Source organism: Glycine max, chromosome 16 (genome assembly GCF_000004515.6).
Source record: "Glycine max cultivar Williams 82 chromosome 16, Glycine_max_v4.0, whole genome shotgun sequence".
NCBI lineage: Eukaryota > Viridiplantae > Streptophyta > Magnoliopsida > Fabales > Fabaceae > Glycine > Glycine max.
This window is the reverse complement of record NC_038252.2, coordinates 31,315,645-31,336,595: the sequence shown is the minus strand read 5'-3', so window position 1 is coordinate 31,336,595 and position 20,951 is coordinate 31,315,645. Positions and strand designations below refer to the sequence as shown.

Here is a 20,951-nt window from a genome sequence, read left to right as displayed (position 1 = left end):
TCTTTTTTTTTTTTAAAAAAAAGATGAAAATAAAAACTCATTCCTTTTATAAATAATAAAAACATATGTATAATAGTAACTAGGGATATGAGCAGCTAATGCAATATTACGGCTCTAATTGCAACCGTCGATCATTAGATCTTACAATATACTGTAGTAGTTTCTAGCTAGCTTCTCTTTTTTAAGCAAAAATGACATCCAAATTATCATCAGAATGAATGGTACTCTTGATCCGTGATAAAATAAGTGTGCACTAGGGTATTTTGTACATACTAACAAAAACTAATAAATAATTAAATAGATGAAAAAAATATTATTAATATTAGATTTAAAAACTAAATTGATATTTGTTAGGGTTATTGATAGAAAAGAACAATAAATGTTATAATATTAAAAAATTAAATGCCATATTTATTTGGGACAATTTTTTTAAAAATATGACACTTATTTTGAGTAAAGGAAGTAATTTCTAACTTAATACAACTTGATTTCCATTCTCTCAACTCAAACTCATTGAGAGATCACAGTTGATCCTAATGCACCTAGCTCCAATGACCCCAATTTGAGAGAATACCTCCATTGGTGAGCCCAAAATTATGGTTCTAACATGCCATTAATTTATACGCATACATGAACTAAGCTATACATTTATTAGTTTTTCTAGCTTAATGTTGTAATATTATACCACTAGTCCTCTCTTAATGTATCAGGTTTGTGACTGATATTCCAGCAAAAAGGTGGCCTAGTTTATATATATATATGGCCAAAGTAAATAAAAAGAGATTAGGAAAAAGGGATCAAAAGTCTCAATCAAAACAAATTTTACTAAGTGAGAACTCATGTATAAGAAATTCTCATTTATTTAAAAGTATAACTCACACATCAAGGGTTTCATAAATAAACTTTGAAATCCATTACAGTTATTATCACATGCAAAAAGTTTTGAAGAGCTTGAAGTTTACTTTACTCAACATCTCTTAGTGTTATACAGTGTTTATGTAGATAAACCGTCACAATTCAACGAACAAGTTCCAAATAAACAATAAGAATAAGAAAAATAAATAATTAACATAAAACACTCATAAATTTAATTAAGAACAAAAAAATGGATACAATTGAATAATTACATAATAACCTCTAAACCAAGGGAATTAGTTGTTCATGGTCAAAGTGAAACTTGGAATCCTATATGAAGTAGACATAGATATACTAATAAGGTAAGAACGATGATCACAAACAACTCTAAAAAGTCTTAAAGGTTCTCTCAAAATTTGTAAGAGATAAAAGTGATCAAACAATCATTTTTACAAAGTTTGAAGCCCTATTTATATCTTCCTAAAAGATATCAGTTTGAAAAGACACACTACGACTATGAATAAATCCACTAGGGTCGTGGTTTGAAAATAGTGATGCATAAGCTCTAAGGCATTGTGGATTGATTACAGCTCTCATGGATTGACCACAGTTGTGGTGAAATTTACCACAATCGTTGTCGAATGGTTAGCACTATTCTAGAGGGAAATTATGCTCTTATTATGGTTGTGTTGCCTATCATGACTATGGTAAATGTACCACAACCGATATCAAGTGCAAAGTCTTCAAATCTTCATAAAATTATGCAACTTCCAACTCTTTCACTCGATTGAGTGGCTATACTTTTGCACATGGTTATCAAACCCTCGAAATAACTCGCTAACTCTTATGAGTTTACAAGTTACTTACCTTCTATGAATTGACTCTTGAATAAACTCTTTTTTTAGTAGACTCTGGGTAGATTTTATAAACTCTAAGTAAACTCGGTAAACTCTCGAGTTTACCATCGAGTCAACGAGTCAGCAAGTTAAAAAAAATTATACCAAAATGTAAGTCATTTTGAGTTGTTTTTTGTTTGTTTAGTATTCAACATACCTTCATTTAATGTATTATTCTCAAATACAAAAATTTTCACCTTTAATAACATCAAACCCTTGTTCTCTAATAACATCAAATCCGCGATGAGAATGATCTACCATTACTATAACATCTGCAAGTTATTATCTAGTAGTGATGCATAACTATACTTGGTTATTTAAGTATTGTGAAATTTATGATTTATTATTTTACTTTATTATATTGTTGAAATGTTTAATTGATATGTTATTTATCAATATTTTGTTATTATTTTTATATGAAGTGGACTCTTATGAGTTTACGAGTTGAATCCAAGAGTCGAGTTTATGAAACTCTCACGAATCTACGTAAACTCTCGAGTTTGATAACCTTGCTATTGCATTATAAAACTAGTGTCCAAACATGAGTATTATCAAGAAAATGCATGCAAAATCATACAAAATATCACTCAAATAGTGGTTTATCAGCTCACCAAATTAGATCACTTATATTAAACCCATTTAAATGTAAATAACTAATATAAATGATAATATAATATGTAGCTCATGTTAATTCATTAGGAATAATAAAATTTCTAATAATCTCCCACTTGGGCTTCACATTAACCTTAAACATTTATACCACAAAATTCTTTAGGTATGCAATTGTATGTTTTTACTTTTAGGCTCTTCTTTAAACAATTTATTCCATCTCATATAACAATAAGGAACTATTGTGGTTTTTATCGCAACCTAATATGACTAATCCACAATGATCATCACTATCACTCATATTTGATGACATAGACCAAATATGGATAAAAGATATGAAAATTACATGCAATGTGGTCCTAATCATGTTTATTTTCAATTAGTCCAAACTTTATTTTTTATAGAGATCAATCCTGATGCAACATAAACATTGCACATAAACAAGCTCAGAACATAATGATAAACATTGACTTTATTTATGTAGAAAATCCAAATAATACAAATACATGGAAAACATAGGATATAGAACATAAACGAGATTCCTACTAAACTAAGATACTATTAGGAACTACACCCATATAAGTAGTGTACTCATGAAAAACTTTAGGTATCAAACCTTTAATAAGTGGGTCAACTAGCATGGAATTTGTCCCTATATGCTTTATGAAAATATGTTTATTCTGAACTCTTTTCATAACAACCAGAAACTTGATGCCAATGAATTTTGACTTGGTTGTACTCTTATTATTGTTGGACTATTAAATTGATGAGTTATTATCATAATAAATTCTCAATGGTCTTTTAATGTCGTCGATCATGTGCAAACTAATAACAAGGTTTTGCAGCCATATCTCATGGTTTGATGCCTAAAAACAAGCAAAAAACTTCACAACTATGGCTAAAGAAGTTATGAGAGTCTATTTAGCAGACTCCCGAGATATAGCTCCTTCAGCCAACATATATATGTATCCAGATGTTGAACTTTTGGTGTCTTGGCATCTAGCAAAATCAGAGTCAAAATACCAGATGATCTATAAATTATCAGACTTATGATAAGTGAGCATGTACCTTTTTGTTCTCTTCAAGTAACGTATCACGTGTTTTGCTACTTTTTCAATGCTGCATTTCAAGATCATTCAAGTATCTACCCATAACTCTTACAATAAATGGTATGTCGAGACTAGTACAAACTTGAGCGTACATCAGATTTCTCACTACTAACGAATAAAGAATCTTTTGCATCTCAATTATTTCAAGGTTATTATTGGGACATTGTTTGAGACTGAATTTGTCCCATTTAGCTATTGAGGTATCTCCTGATTTTCTATCTTTCATGTCGAATCTATCTAGGACCTTATTGATATAACTCTCTTTTGACAACCTTAGGATACCTTGAGAGCAATCTCTTAGTATCTTGATACCTAACACAAAATAGGTTTCCCCAAGATCTTTCATTTTAAAAAAATTCATTAGAAATCTCTTGGTCTCATACATGAAGCCTACATCGTTACTAGCAAGAAGTACATTATTGATATATAATATCAAGAATATGTATTTACTCTCACTTAAATTATGATATACACAGTCATCAACTACATTTACCTTAAAATTGTAGAAGGTAATGACTTGATGAAACTTGTAATACCATTGATAGGAAATCTCTTTGAGATAATAGATGGATTTTTTTTCAGTATGCACACCATAGACTTTGAGTCAACTGGCACAATGTTTTTTTAGTTGCACCATATAAATAGTTTTTTCAATGTCATCATTTTGAAACCCAGTCTAAACATCCATTTGATGCAGCTCTAAGTCAAAATGAGCTACTAATTCTATAATAGATCTAAAATAATCCTTTGATTACATCGAAGAAAATATTTCTTTATAGTCAATGTCTTTCTTTTGAGTAAAGTTTTTAGTGACTAGACGAACTTTATATTTCTCGATATTACCCTTTGAATTCCTCTTGGTTTCAAATGTCCATTTACAACCGATAGGTTTCACAACTTCAGTCCTTTCAAAAAGATCCCAAACGTTATTGTCTTGCATAGACTTCATCTCATCCTTCATGACATCAATCCATTTTTTAGAGTTAGAACTACGCATAGCTTTACAAAAGTTAATTGGATCCTTCTCTATTAAACCAACATCATTCTCATGTTCTTGGAGAAAGACAATGTAACCATTTGGGATTGCACTTCTCTCACTAATAGGTCTTCTTAATGATACTCCTTGAAGTTGTTGAGGTTACTTTATAGGTATTTGAGGGAGAACCTCATTATTGTATTGTTTTGGAGCAATGTCATCAATAATAGTTTGAACATTATTTTCTATTACTGGAGTTGAGTCTTAAACAATAATAGGTATGAAATCTAGATCATTGTTAATAACAGGGTATTCCTCCAAGACAAAATTTTTTGTTTTCTTCCTTCCCAAACTCAACTTCCTCAAGAAATCTACATTTCCTATCTCAAAAAGGAATCTTGAAGTGAGATTATAAAACTTATAGCCCCAAGAGCATTCAACATAACCAACAAAATAACAACTAATTATTCTTGAATCTAGCCTTCTTTCATGTGGCCTATAAGGTTGTGCCTCAATTGAACAACCCAAGTGTGCAAGTGTTTAATGCTTAGCTTTTTGCTAGTTTAAAATTCATAAAGGATTTTGTTAACTACTTTACCTAGCACCCTATTAAGGATGTAAATTGCGATATTTAAGGCTTCTCCCCAAAGTGACTATGGAAAAAAAGAATGACTAATCATACTCCTCACCATATTTTCAAGAGTTCGGTTTCTTCATTCTTTATTAAAATGACTAATCATACTCCACACACTCTTTGAGGAAAAGCGCAAAAAGCCCTCGATATTGTTCTCCTGGTCTGTCATATCTATCATAGTACTCACCACCATGGTTAGATTTAACAACCTTAATTTTCTTTTCAAGTTGAAGTTCAACTTTAGCCTTAAAAGTCTTAAAAACGTTTAGGAATTTGGACTTCTCATGTATTAAATATAGGTAACCGTATCTTGAGTAATCACCTATGAATGTAATGAAATATTATTGTCTATTCTGAGAAGCCGTAGGGAAAGGACAACTAATGTCCGTATGTGTTGGTTTTAAAACGCCATTGGCTCTTTCGACACCTAATTTCCTTATGTATATTCATTTTTCCTTTATGCATTTAACATTGACTTCAAAGTCTAATAAATCCAACAGTTCAAGAATCTCATCCAACATAAGTCTCTAAATTCTTTATTTAGAGATATGGCCTAAAAGTTTGTGCCATAAGGTGGTTGAATTCTTATTTAATTTTTGTTTTGTGTCATGTGAACTCATTTGCAATATTTCATTATAAGAACTAATAATATCAAACATGTAAAGATTATCAACTAAAGAACCAAAACCAACAATATTTGAATTTTGGTAGAGACTAACTTTATTATTTTCAAATGAACATAAAAATCCAAATTTGTCCAAACTAAAAATAAAAATCAAGTTCGATCTAAAAGATCATACAACAAAAATTTCAAATAAAATTCATTTTAAATTATATTTTTACATCCCTCCTTAGCTAACTTGATATCATCAATTATTTTAAACATATATATGAATTTAAAAATACATTTTACCAAAAAAAAAAATTACACATAATTATCCCCCTTATCCTTGATCCTTGATGATGTTATTACTTGAGGGTGGAGATTAAGACAAAGAAAAAGTATCTTTAAAGACTAAAATAAAAATATTTTTTTAAAGACTCAAATAAAAACCCCTATTTTATTAAAACAAAACTTATTTAAGTGTATTTTTTAGTATAGCCTTCTTCCAAAACCACCGGCGTCGTTTACTTCGCCGTTAATGGAGTTTCCAAACAAGACTGGTACTCCGTCGAGCAATTGGCCGAAACATACTCTTCCGTCATTCCTTGCTTCGGTTTCCATCCTTTGTAATTGTTTTTGTTTTTGTTTCTTGGTTTCCTCAACTGAAATGACCTTATTTTGTGACGTTGTTGCAGGTTTGTTAAAGAACGGAGTCCCAATTGGTTTGAAACGTTGAGAGAGTATTTTGATTCCACACCCTCCGCTGCGGTTGGAGAGGTAAATTGTAGTATATACTTCTCAAAAACACAATCCCCCTCTTTGATTATTTCTCTTATTTTAGACTTAGTTACACTCTTAGTCCTTCATAGATTGTTATTTTTGGAATTTGGATCCCCACTTTTTTTAATTGTGCAATTTTTCTCTGTCTAAATGTTTAGTGAAAATGCTAACATGACACTTTGCAGCATGGCTTCAAACTGCGGTTGCGGTGAACCAAAAAAGAAAACCTTTACATTGCGGGAAAATGCGGCTGATGCAGCCACAATGCGATTGCGGAGTGTCAAAATACCTTAACTTTACGGCCGCAATTGCGGTTGGGGGCCGCAATTTAAAACCATGCTCTGCAGCACATCTGTGTATCATCATTTTTGATAAATATTGGATGTTATGTACCAAAATTAAACCATTAAAATAGTGAGGACCGATTCTGCAAAAAGAGGCCATGTCTGAGAAATGATGATAGTAAGAAGACAAAAGTGCAATTAAGTCATTATTTTAATGCATTCGAGTAATGAAAGTTGCTGAAAGTAAAAGACTTGCTTTTTCAATTGGCCCATTACATGTAATTTTTCTTTCAATGTTTTATTCCGGGGTTTTCGTTTTTTTTTTTTTTTTGTGGTTTTCTTTGTACTGATTTTATAAACCATCCAATCTCAAAGATACTTGAGCACTGATTTCGCAAGCAAAAATGTCGTGCTTTGAGTATGAAAGTGAGAAGAGTGGATTAGATGGAGGGTAACTAGCCACTATAGGTAGAGGGAGACTAAGAACGACGATAGGTGTAATAATTAAAAGGATTTAGAGGTCAATAGTTTGTTTAAAGACATTGTTGTTTGTGTTATTGATTTGAATAAGGTAGTAAAATGAGGGATGAGAAGATGAGTATGATTCTAGCAGTCCACAATACCAGCTACTAAGTTATGGGGTTTTGTTGTTCAGCAAAGGATGAGTTCTATTTTCGTTTCCATACTAAGCCATCTGAGATTTTTGGCTCATGCCTAATTTTTATCCATATATTGTTTCTATTTTGCTCTCTTAGTTGCATGTAGGTGGCTTCAATGTTTATGTGCTGATAGGCACATTCATCCATTTTTTTAATAAATTTATAGATGAAATTTCATTTGGTTTTGTTTTCATTCATCTTTAAATTAACATTTGATGTGTTTGAGCTTTTTGACTTTTCCTCAGATTGGTGTGGACAAAGGATCACACGGAAAGAAGATTGATTTTTCTGAGCAGGTATTAGCTTGTCATTTTATTTTTGGGCTTATACTGTGTATTTTTCTATTAGTAATTTTGAAGCTCCTATTGGAGTAATAAGAACATGCACCGTTTATCTATCTATTGTTTATATATGTGTATCTGCAATTCTGCATGTAATTACTGTGTTGAAATTATGGGGTTTAAGGTGTTGAGGGAGAGAGTAGGGAGAAAAGAAGCACTAAATAATATTCACTGGTGTATTGTGTTGTATTACAATATGAGGCTATTCTTCATAAAACCTAACCAATAAGCCTTATTTATACTTATAACTATTAAGATCATAAGATATTAGGAAATATTGAAACTAAGAAAATAGGAAAACTAGTTCTACGAGATAATCTCTAACATTCCCTAAAATATTCTATGACAAAATCTAAACATTATTGGATACTCTAAATAATTTTAAGATACTACTGTAATATAAAAATGTATAAAATGCAATGCGATGTCCACATAGGCAGATTCACATATTTGCATTAACTTCCAGGAAAGCCGAGTGTATATGTGTTGTTGTTTTATCTAACATCATGTGGCAGCAGGTTGGTAGTCTATGCCCTGTTCCTTTTTTCCTCATGACTAAATGTCCCCATCATTGATGCTACCAATCTGGTGCTAAATTGACCAACACTGTGTGTGTTACACTTTGATGGATCAGAAGAGAAGGGTTACTTGACTGTGAAGTAGTGCTTTTTGCTTGAATAGCATTTTCGCTTTATATTTTGGGCAGATGCTCTATTTCTGTTGGTAAATTACTTTTTGAATTTTGTTTTACAATATATCAGGGCTAAACATTTGGTTCTTTTCTAGTCATTTCATTTGAGTGTGACAAAAACAAATTTCTCTAATATATTACTATTAGTTCCCTATAATTCTAATGTATATGTGTTATGTGATCTGCTTGAGAATATTTATCATATATTGTAGTTGAATTATTTGAGGTGCAGTTTGGTACATCTTGAATTCTAGTGGAGAGTATGATATTTTGACCGAGTTATTTTAAGAGTTCATTGTAAGAATTCCCATATTTGGTACCATATCTTGTAAAGAGCTTTTACACTCTGTCCCTACAAGGATGCCAAAAGCAATCAAGACATGAAGCTAGGGAGAGAGGGAGAGAGAGGAAGAGAGCTAGGGAGAGAGAAAGAGAGAGAGAGAGGGCGCGAGAGAAGGAGAGTGACAGACAGAGATAGAAGGAAGGAGAGATGGAGCGAAACAGACACGGCGAAGACGAGTGTGAAGCAGGATCGAAAGGACACTAGCCCAAACAGAAGAACTCCAAATGGTTCCTCTTCAAGGAGATGGAGGAGTATGGATCGAAGGGAAAAACCATATGGAGGGCAACGAGTCAACATTTTCGGAAGGGATAATGATTACGCTGACGAAGATAACTGGACTAAGGTGGTAAGCAAAAGATCAATGAAGGTTATGCAGAAATCCTCTTTAGCGGGAAGACAATCACAAAATCTGGAGATAGGGGACAGCACTAAACATTATTGCCTCAACTGGAGGAACAATGCCGACATTACTTCCTTTTATTTCACCCATTTTCCCGACGAAGCTAACGAAGAGTTGCTATGGAGGCACTTCAAAAAGTGGGGTGACGTACGAGAAGTATACATTGCTAAAAGGCTCAACAAGGATGGCAGGAGATACGGGTTCGTGCGGTTCAAGGGAGTCTCGGATGCAAAAGGACTGGAGGTGAGATTGGACAACATCTTCATCAACGACTGTAAACTATTCGTCAACCTTCCTAGGTTTGAGAGACCAGCTCGGAATGCAGAGTTGCAGAAAAAGAGCCCTATTGGGAGGAAGTACACTAACGAAGCCAGTAAGCCCTGCGGGGTAACTACCGGTCCTCATCGGAGATCATACGTGGATGTGATGACTAAGGGGGGTTGCAAAGGAGACAAAAGGACAAACGAGGCACTAACACCAACTATTCTGATCAACCCAGATGAAGGTGGGGAATATTGGTGTAACGAAACCTGGGTGGGTAAGCTAAAGAAGAAAGAAGGTGACGGAGGTGGAAACCTTAGAGGACTGCATCGCTTGGGAGTTAGGATATAATATCCACTCTAAGTTCCTCGGAGATGACATGGTTCTTCTCTCTGGGATGTCCGACGACAAAGTTCAACTCCTCATTCAATCGGAGATGGAAAGTGGAAACTCTCTCTTTTACTCACTGGAGAAGTGGACGCCGAAATGCAGACCCAATAACAGGGTTGTTTGGCTCCAGGTTTGGGGATTTCCGATAGAGGTGTGGGAAATGAAAAATCTCAGGAGAGCTGTAGCTGCTATCGGGGATGTCATCGAGCCAGACGACGACACAGAGGACCGCCGTAGACTGGACCGGGCTCGATTATTGGTGCGGACACCGCTTCCGCCGTTGATAAGGACGGAGGTCATCGTTCGTGTGGGGAAGCTTGAGTATCGGGTTTGGATTGTGGAAGAGTCAGGGTTCGAAGGTGGGTCGAACCGGAAAGGAAGCTCGCCGTCCGATGGTTGGTCGGAGGTGATAACGTCGGACGACGGAGGGGACGTCGGCGATGTTCTTGACGATACTGACACCAATTTCTCCTTCTCGCCGGAGCTGTGCAACCGGAAACTGTCTTCGTCCGGTACCCAACGGGCAGAAGAAGGGACTGACGGGTGCTGTTATGACCTTAGACCTCTGGGTAATACCCAGGTAGACGTTACACCCAAAGAAAAGTCAAAAGGCATCGAAGAAGGTATGCTGGGCTCTTGCTTTGGTAAGCTCGACCTAGGGGACAGCTTCGCAGGAACAGAAAAGGAAGCTGCTAACACTAAAGAGGTAACCTGCTATAACACCCTACAGGATGATCGAAGGCAGAGGAATCACATAGAGGGATATTATTCGAATGGTGGAGCAAAAGTAGCTGTTGACCAGACCTTTATCGGGGAAGAAGAGGGACACGTCACGCAATCTCTCTCTCCTTCAATATCGGGGCAGATCCAACAAGGACTTGGGCCAGGCTGCATTACGGGCCCAATTTCGACTCAAGGAGGGTGTAATAAGGAAGACATCCTCCCTGTAGAGCTTTTGGGGGTGCAAGTTGTGCAGATTCAAAAAGAGGGTGGGCCAAGTAATAATTTAGGCCCAACTTTGAAAACTGAGGGGTGTTATAAGGAGGAATCCCTACCTGTAACCCAACCCCTAAAAGAGAATCCAGACAAGTATTCTAAAGTTTATTTTAGACAAAAAAACTCTCTCTTTAAGGCCCGACTCTCGCAGATTGAGGAAAATCATCCTCAGCTTCAAGATGGTGAGAAGGTTCCAGAAGATCAACTTGTCAATCAGGATAAGGCCAAAAATCAGAGTTATGTGGAATCAGAAAGGAGGTTAAAAAGCATAATTGAATGTAGTGATGAGGTGTTGGAAGAGGCTCAACATTTATGGCATCTTGGAGAAAACTTAGGCATGGAGACAGCTACAGATAACCTAGACTTCCTTCACAGTTATGCTTCTATGGAGTGTAGAGACAGAAAAGAAGCTACGGAGTTGGGGAATAGGAAACCTCTTAAATGAATATCCTATCCTATAACATTAGAGGGCTGGGTAGAGGTATTAAGTGGGTCTCTATCAGGAATTTGGTTGGGAAACATAAGATAGATCTTCTTTGTTTGCAAGAAACAAAGAGGGACTCCATTGACAAGGCACTTTGCCAGGCTTTGTGGGGTCATTCAGACTTTGATTGGGAATGGTTTCCTGTGGAGAATACAGCTGGGGGGCTACTGTGTGTCTGGAATAATAATAATCTCCAGGTTGACATTAAAATAACTGAAAGGGGTTTCATCATGTTGGAGGGGGTATGGCTGGTAGAAAGACAGAGGGTAGTGGTGGCCAATATCTATGCTCCTTGTGAGCTAGAAAGCAAAAGACAGTTATGGCAGAGGTTATATTTAATGAAGAATCAGTCCCAGGTTCAGTGTTGGTGCCTTGTAAGGGACTTCAACTGTATTAGACACCCAACTGAAAGAGTGGGAAGCACTCATTGTAATCCAGACACTAATCTTATAGCTGAATTTAATGATTGGCTCGCTGAAATGGAGGTAGATGATATTCCTTGCTTGGGCAAGCCCTTTACTTGGGTTAGGCCTAATGGTTCTTGTAAGAGCAAGTTAGACAGAGTGCTAGTCTCTGATGATTGGGTATCCAAGTGGCCTGATAGTTCCCAACTCAACCTTGAAAGGAATTATTCAGATTATTGCTCCATCATTTTGAATTCTAAAAATATTGATTGGGGCCTTAAGCCTTTTAGGGTTTTTGATGCTTGGTTGCATAATAAGGACTTCAACAAGGTGGTGAGGGACTGCTGGTCTGCTAATCAGCCTATGGGATGGGGGGGCTATGCCTTGAAATGCAAACTTCAGAAACTTAAGCAAAGGCTAAAAACCTGGAGCAAAGAAAATTGTGGAGACTTGGGCAACAAGGTGAAGCTAATCCAACATAAGCTGAATGATTTGGAGAATTCTCTCACAGCTCAACCTACTGATCAGCAAGTTCAAGAGCTCAAGAAAGCTCAATCTGACCTATGGGAGCAATCTATTCTTCATGAATCAATATTGCGACAGAAGTCTAGATGCAAGTGGATCAAAGAGGGAGACAGCAACACCTCCTACTTCCACAAAATCATTAATTTCAGTAGAAGGAGGAACGCCTTGAGGGGGATGCAAATTGATGGTAGTTGGGCAGAAAACCCTTCTGTCATTAAGGCTGCAATTCTCCAGCATTTCCAAGGCAGATTTGCTGAACCTTATCTGCACAGACCCAACCTAGATGGGGTCTCTTTTAATGTCTTGTCTTCAAACCAGAGTGAGATGTTGGTGGAGCCCTTCAAAGAGGAGGAGATATCCAGTGCAGTGTGGGCTTGTGGCAGTGATAAAAGCCCAGGGCCAGATGGGCTTAACTTCAGCTTCATTAAGCACTTCTGGAAGGAGCTGAAACCTGAGTTCCTTAGGTTTTTCTCAGAATTTTATGTGAATGCAGTCTTTCCTAAGGGTCTCAACTCATCATTCATTGCTCTTATCCCCAAGATTAAGGACCCTCAAGTAATTAGTGATTTCAGACCAATATCTCTAATAGGCTGTGTATACAAAATTATTGCCAAAGTTCTATCAAATAGGCTTAGCAAGGTCATGAATCATCTCTTAGATGAAAGGCAATCAGCTTTTGTTAAGGGCACACAGTTGCTTCATGGAGTTTTGATTGCTAATGAGGTTGTTGAGGAGGCTAGGAGATCTAAGAGGCCTTGTTTGGTGTTCAAAGTTGATTTTGAAAAAGCATATGACTCTGTGTCTTGGCATTTCCTCTTTTATATGATGAGAAGAATGGGGTTTCATGAAAGGTGGATTGGCTGGATTAAGGGGTGTCTTTCATCAGCATCAATATCTATACTAGTGAATGGAAGTCCTACTTCTGAATTTAAACCTCAAAGAGGCTTGAGACAAGGGGATCCATTGGCTCCCTTTTTGTTTGATCTGGTTGCTAAAGGCTTGACAGGAATGATGAGGGCAGCTGTCTCCAAAAATTGCTACCACAACTTTTTGGTGGGAAAGAAAAAGATCCCAGTCAACATACTTCAATTTGCTGATGATACTATCTTTTTTGAGGAACCATCTATGGATAATTTCATAATTAGTAAGGCTATTCTCAGAAGCTTTGAGATGGTATCTGGCCTCAGAATTAATTTTGCTAAGAACCAATTTGGTGCAATTGGCCAAGCCGAGGAGTGGTGTAGTCTTGCTGCTGACTACCTGAATTGTGGCCCCCTGCAGTTTCCATTCAGTTATCTAGGGATGCCTATAGGTGTTAATCCTAGAAGGAAGGTGGTGTGGGAGCCCATAATTAGAAAATTCGAGGCTAAGTTGAACAAATGGAACCAGAGAAATGTCTCTATGGCAGGCAGAATTACTTTAATAAATTCTGTCTTGACAGCTTTGCCTCTGTTTTACATGTCTTTTTTTAGGGCCCCTTCAGCAGTGATTAATAGGCTCACTACTATCCAAAGACATTTTCTCTGGGGTGGAAGTGCAGAAGGTAAAAAGATAGCTTGGGTGGCTTGGAACCAAGTGTGTGCTCCTAGAGAAAAAGGAGGCTTGGGAATCAAAGACATCAAGGCTTTTAATAGAGCTCTTCTTATCAAGTGGAAATGGCTGATGTTCCAACAACCAGACCAATTATGGAGCAGAATTCTCACTTCAAAGTACAAGGGGTGGAGAGGATTGGAAGAGGGCCCTCCTAAGCAGACCTATTCCTTTTGGTGGTCTGATTTGAGGTCTATTATTCATCACAGCAGTATGGTTGATGTCTTAAAGCAGTTTCTTTGGAAATTGGTAGTGGTGATCAAATACTATTTTGGGAAGACTCTTGGGTGGGTGATGGAATAACTTTTAAAGACAAATACCCAGAACTGTATCAAATATCCTCTCAAAAATTTCAGACAGTGGCAAGCATGGAGTCCTTTGGTGAAGCTGGGTGGGAGTGGGAATTCTCCTGGAGAAGAAATCTTTTTGACAATGAGTTGGGGAGAGCTTCAGCTTTTATCGACCAGGCTACAGCATTAAGCCCTAATGCAGCTTTGAAGGATTATTGGGTGTGGGGAGCTGATCCAAAGGGAATCTTTTCTACTAGCACTGCCTATCTTTGTATTAAAGGTGATCAGCCAATTGACTACCTAAATTGTGGCTTCAGTCAGCTGTGGGAAATCAAAGTCCCTCCTAGAGCCCTATCCTTTGCTTGGAGACTACTTTGGGATAGGTTACCGACTAAGGAAAACCTAATTAGAAGGCAAGTTGTCATTGAAAATGATCTTTGCCCCTTCTGCCAAAGCCAAGTTGAATCTGCCTCTCATCTCTTTTTCACTTACAAAAAAGTTATGCCAATGTGGTAGGAGTTTAACTCTTGGGTCAAGGAAGACACAGTTATGCATTGTAGGCCTGGGGATAACTTCCTTCAGCACTTTTCCTTGGCTGGTTCGAGGGATTCTAACAGAAAGTGGAAGATTTGGTGGATAGCAGCTACAACATCTATTTGGAACCTCAGAAATGACATGATTTTTAAAAATCAACCTTTTGTCATCTCTAAGCTGGTGGATAATGCAATCTTTCTCACCTGGTCTTGGTTGAGGGGGTGGGAAAAGGATTTTATTGTTCCTTTTCACCAATGGTCCTCATCTATGTCTTTGGCCTTTACCTAGTGTGGGATGTATGGTTGGGTTTTGTAGTTTTCTTTGTTGGGTTGATGTTTTGTTGCTTATGTTTTCATGTTTCAGGAGATAGTATCTGCTCTGTATCCTTGTAGTACTTCTGGTTCTATTTCTATCTAATATATAAAATATTTTTGGCCGTTCAAAAAAAAAAAAAACACATAAATAAATTAGATTTCCATTTCCCACTTTAAGCAAGAAGCAGTACATATAAAATTTCTTACAATATAAATATTTGTTTCAACTTTGGAGTATTTTGAAATGTAACCAATTACTTATCTAAAAACACAGCAACAAGGTTTGAAACCCACTGAATGCACCTTGTGATTTGAGCTAAGCTGATACCTGAATGAGGGGTTAGTTCTTCACACTTTTAGTTCTGAGGGACACCTTATGGTCTTTCCCAAAGAATAAATTACTTAAACTCTGTGACTAGGAATTGTTGGTTGAATAATTGGCCCTTTTTTGTTTGTTAAGCCTAAAGATGATTTTGGCATCTGTCTACATTCTTGGTTCTGGTAGGAGAACCAAAAGCACTGTACGTACAAGAAAGTAAGCACTGTTTTTTCTTAAGAAACTTGGATTGAGAACAAACTTATTAACTTTGCAAAGTGAGCTTTAAAGTTAATGACCCTGAGTTATATTATCTGAATATAACAATAAATTAAATTTCAAACTGAAATTGCAGCAGATATATAACCTAGGAATTTTGGCAATTGTGGAACTTGTTGGTCATTAGTGAGAGAGTGAAGGTTTTTCTTTAAAGATGCTGATTTCTGAATATTAATGGTTGGTGCCATTTTTGTTTATCTCTGAGGCTTTACTGCCTTAAGGATAAGCTAATTTTCAAAGGACTATAAAGCATAGCATTTAGGCTTCAAAATAGGTCAAACTACAATTTATCAATGAACATTTTTTCTTGATATAAAAGGTTATATTCTATATAGAATTGTTATCAAAATTTTGTTTGTAATGTTGCCTCTAATACAGTACATACAAAGGTTAAAAGCCCAGCCCAGTCCCAACTCCCGTCTCCTTACAGTTAAGAATGACATTTCACTGCCATTTTATCAAATAGAGCTCTGGCCTTCTGGAACTTGGATCTACTGAGAAAATGACACGAAGCTTTAACTTGAATATGAAACACATTGACCAATCATGTATCATTGACAGAAGATGACCCTTTTGTGCAGAAGAAAGCTACCTAGATTGCTGTCTGCCAATGCATTAGGACCTTTGTGCAGATTGAAGTATTGAGGCAGCAGCTTGAACTTGCAAAAGAGTTAAACAAACCAGCATCTGTTCATTGTGTTTGTGCTTTTGGTGATCTTCTTGAGCTAATGAAGTAATAATATTAGGTAGGTTTTCCTTCTTTGTTACTAATGGAATTGTGATTTCCTTTGGTTGCTTAATTTTTTTTTCTTAGTCTTTTGAATTGCTATGATATATTGTTATTACGGACCAGTACTTCTCAGTTATAGTTGGATTTGATATTAATTTAGTAAACTCTAGTGGAGGATTTGTCATCCTCAACATTCTCTTACTCTAAAATGACTTTTAAATTTGGCTTCATCATTCAATTGATTCCCCAGCCTTGGGAGTGGCCTACCCCACTTAGAACTTCCTTTTCCATTTCTTCATCTCTTTTCTGTTTCCCTTCCTTCTCTTTTTGCTGATTTCCACACACTCCCACATATTCAGCGGGTTGTTATATGTTGCCACACTTCCCACCCCACCTATGTGGGACTTTAATTCCCTACTTCCGTCCTTTCTCTACCTAAAATACACACTAGTCATCTAATGGTACCCAATAAATATCCCACCCACAAGATTTACCTTGTCCTCAAGGTGAATTGTTCTATGACAGCTTGAAAATAACTTGCACCTGTGTCCCATTTCTTAAAGCATAATTACCAAGCTATGTGTTATGTCTGAAGCATAAGAACTTCCACTGGCTGTCCTGTAATTGACCTTCTTGAATTCCCACAAGGGAATAATACAGAAGGAAACTAATTTCTTGTCTTAACTTTTAAGATTACACTCCAAAGAAGTTGGCCGAATGCATACATGAACCTTTTTTTGAGAGTAATGAGCCCCCAGCAACTGCTTCTAACCCATTATGTGAAGAATAATCGATGTGAAATATCATCACAAATGAAGAGATATCTGATATGAACCTTAGCATAGGATCGGGTCACGGGCCTAGACATGGAAGGCTTTTTTCAACCTATAGCAAAAGCAAGAAGTAGACTCGTCCTTGACAGAGCCCCTCCTAAACTAACATGAGTTTTCTGAATATTTCTTCTTGTTTTATTTCCATCAAGTCTGCCCTTTAAATAGGCTACAATGATATACTAACAACTATCCTAAAAATAAAGAGAATCCTAATTGAAAGGATCATAACTAACAATTATCCTAATTGATAAAATAAAAATAAGATATCCCTAATTAATAAGATTTTATCTAAAACTTACCCTAATTAATAAAATAAGAATCTGAAAAAAGAAAGATATAGAAATAAGATAAACTAAATATATCAAGATTTAGATATGATAATAATAATTTGTGGCCATATCTATATCATCATAGGTGATAGCAGAATCATCTGTGATGTCTGTGATATATATCATAACAATGAGAGCCACTAATGAAATTTAGATAAAAGATTTCTTAATCATACACTAAATTTTAGATTGTAAACCTGAGTCAGCCTGTGTACATCTGTTGACTCAAATCTGGGTGAGGGTGAGGGTGAGGATGAGGATTGGTTAACTGTAGAAACCAACAATGCAGTCTTCTGCTGGAATGTATATTTCACATCTGTAACAGTTCCAGGCAAATTGAGGGAAAGTAGTAAGCAAAGACAGGGAATTTAGAGTCTGCTGTAATCCTAATTTTAGAGAACTAAGGGGGTCTAGCTCAGTTGAGCAGTGTGTGTGAGTTGTAGTTAACCTCCTAGTACATGAGTTTGATTCCTACAAATAAAAAAAAAATCATAATTTGAGATAAACCCATAATCGTTGGTATTGCAAATAAAATTTCAATCTTGACTGAAAACATCGAGTGGCTTGTTACAAATGATTTTTTTTTTATCTAACTTAGTTTCATGAAAACCAGAGAAATGAAGTGTTGCTTTTCATATAGAAATCTGTTTTCTATGATAACTATTACCATAGTGTAGACTGTAGACATATAACCAACAATTGCGAAGAAGGAAGAGAACATTCTGAAGAAATTGAACAGCTATTAAAATCTATAAACATCCCTGTGTATCACAATTACTTGCCTTCCCTTACAAATTACTTCTGTATTAGAGCCTAAATGATGTAATAATATGATTACTCATTAGGTTCTTATAGAAGAATACCAGAGGCTTTTTCCTGATGTTTTGTAATTTGGCCTCTTTTTTAACATGGTTAGATGCTCAGATTCTCATCATCTAATGGAAAGCCATTGAATTAATGTTATGGTGTTTTTTTTCTCATTTATCATTATGAATTGGCATCTCTGAAATTTCTGTCTCAAAAATTTCAATATTTCCAGGTCTATGGGGCCTTTTCCTGCTGGTGTCATTCTTCATTCTTACCTAGGTTCTGCAGAGATGGTTCCTGAATTTTCCAAGCTTGGTGCTTATTTTTCCTTCTCTGGGTTTCTTATGTCACAAAAAGCAAATAAAGCAAAGAAAATGCTGAAGATGATGATTTTCATCACTCCTGATATATGTTGAATGTAATTTTGTACTATATATGTCAACAGTGACATACTTATTTTCTATTCTATTTAGGTCCCTTCTGATTGTTGGAGATAGATGCACCTGATGCACTACCAATGTCAAACATAGATTCTCTTCATTTTGTTGAAGGAGATACTTCTCTCACTGAAGAGCTTCTTGCCCAAACAACAACTTCATCAACTTCTGGTTCTTCCCTCGGTAATGCATCCCATGTCTTGGCAGATGCTTCGATGTTGCCAAAGGAAACACTCAATCATCCCGCAAACATTCATAATGTATGTAGCTCAAGTAACTGCCTCTATTGTCACCTTGGGTTTTCAAAATAAGTATCTCTTAACATATGGGATGAAAATTTAATATTCTCTTACATGTACAAGGGTACTTGCCTCGTAAGTTGCATTAGTAAGGATAAAGCATGACATACCTCAAATTAAACAAATAGGGACATTTGCTACCTATGTGAAGAAATGCCAACAGGAATAAAGTACTGAATTATAAATTTGCTTAAGTACTGTAGAATGTATATCATGAATTATTTGATTTATACAGGGATCCATTTTGTTAGATTTACACTCTTCAATTCATTCTACTTGCAGGTGCTTGATTATGTTGCATCTGTGCTAGAAATTACGAAAGAAGAACTTGCTGACTTAAGTTACCAGAATGCAGTCCGGTTATTATCCTATAAAGGTTCGAAAGTACTTCAAAAGTAGACAATATCATCATAGGTTCTTGTAAGATACTTTTCCTGGCTTGGCAAAGTTTACTTTGGGAAGTTCCAACTAGAATTTCATCAAGTACGAGCAGATAGATTACAGGAACAGTTTGCTAACGTGTATGATATGCATGATAGTTAGATGCCTGCCAAAGTTTATTACATCCAATATTAATTTCTAAAATTAAATGTGCCAAGGTATGTGAGTAATTTTTCTATTTCTAAACATGAAAGCTTTTAAACTATATATGACTAGAGCAGCCAGATGTTAAGTATTGTACATAATTATCAAATATCTTTCTCTTCTAAAGTGTATTTAGTGAAATCCCGAATTCGTCCTCAAGAAATTTAGGAATTAGAATTCACATTAGTGATAATGCAAAAAATTCACATAAATTCCGAAAAAAACCACAAATGTTTATATTAGTTCTTAAGTATAAACTTGTGATTTTTAGGGAGTACTGTGACATTTTCTCACATTCTTAAGGACTAATAAGCTTGTAGTCAAACTTTTCAAGAATGAATTATACTGATTATTCATATTAGTTATTTATAAGGTAATGGGTAGACATTTAACCTAAAAAAATATTGAGTTCGTTCTTGACTTTATTTTGGAAAGACATAATATTTTAGGCGCTTTCTTATTAGCTTAGTGGGTTAGTAATCACATTGTTTAATTAAATTTGAAATTATAGGATTACAAGTCCCTGGTTAAAATGATTTTAAGCTTTATAGAAATTTAAATGTGTTCATACATAAATTCAACAATAATACATGTATCTTGTTACTTATCTCAGGCTTGTAACTTCTTGTCTTATATTTTATATTTTGACCAAATCTTATATTTTATATTTTTTTTTGGTTAAGACAATTGGTATCCTTCAATGGAAGCTGTTTAAGTTGGATAGATCACTATCAGTCGTATAACTCTCTTTTCAAGTATTTTCTATATTCTTGGTTAAAACTTGCTTTTAATATGCAACACTATATAATAACAAGGAATAAAAAAATAAAAAACAAATTACAAGCTAACATCATAATAATAATTTTTAAAATATTATTAGAACTTATTTTTATTACCAAACACAAAAATTATATAATATAAAGGAATAAGAAATAAAAGAATATATTATAAACTAACATAATTAAAAAATTTAAAAAATATTGTAATAAATTTGTTGACAACTCAAAAAAGAAGAATAGTGTTTCCGTGACTAACATTTGAACTATATAAGACATATATGTTGAGATAACAATTATTGTGTGAACTCTAAGAAGCAAGACTGGAGATTTTCATATATAGGGATATGATTATGTCAAAGCTCATCATTAAATCTTTTACTTTTAACACAGATGCTAATAAGTATCAAGTGTCTGTCTGGATGAAATATTTTAAAATTTTGCGGAGTTTAAAATTCACGAAAATTAAAATGCATCAATTAAAATTCTTGGATTTTTAAAATTCTTTGTTTGGATAAACCAATTTAAATTCCTTGAATTTTAAATTTTTTGTTTATATAAACTAATTTAAATTCCTTATATTTTTTAATT

The 20,951-nt window shown here is 35.2% G+C and overlaps 1 protein-coding gene across 1 annotated transcript; it reads left to right on the top strand.

The window, feature by feature from the left end:
- The first annotated feature begins 3,254 nt into the window (after positions 1–3,254).
- Positions 3,255–19,685, top strand: LOC100787142 (putative deoxyribonuclease TATDN3). Its single transcript, XM_026126116.2, has 8 exons — positions 3,255–3,347; positions 6,182–6,309; positions 6,379–6,460; positions 7,652–7,702; positions 16,197–16,297; positions 18,496–18,578; positions 18,761–18,960; positions 19,282–19,685. The coding sequence occupies exons 1-8, from the start codon at positions 3,255–3,257 to the stop codon at positions 19,396–19,398; spliced, it is 855 nt and encodes a 284-aa protein (XP_025981901.1). The 3' UTR covers positions 19,399–19,685.
- Positions 19,686–20,951: the final 1,266 nt, after the last annotated feature.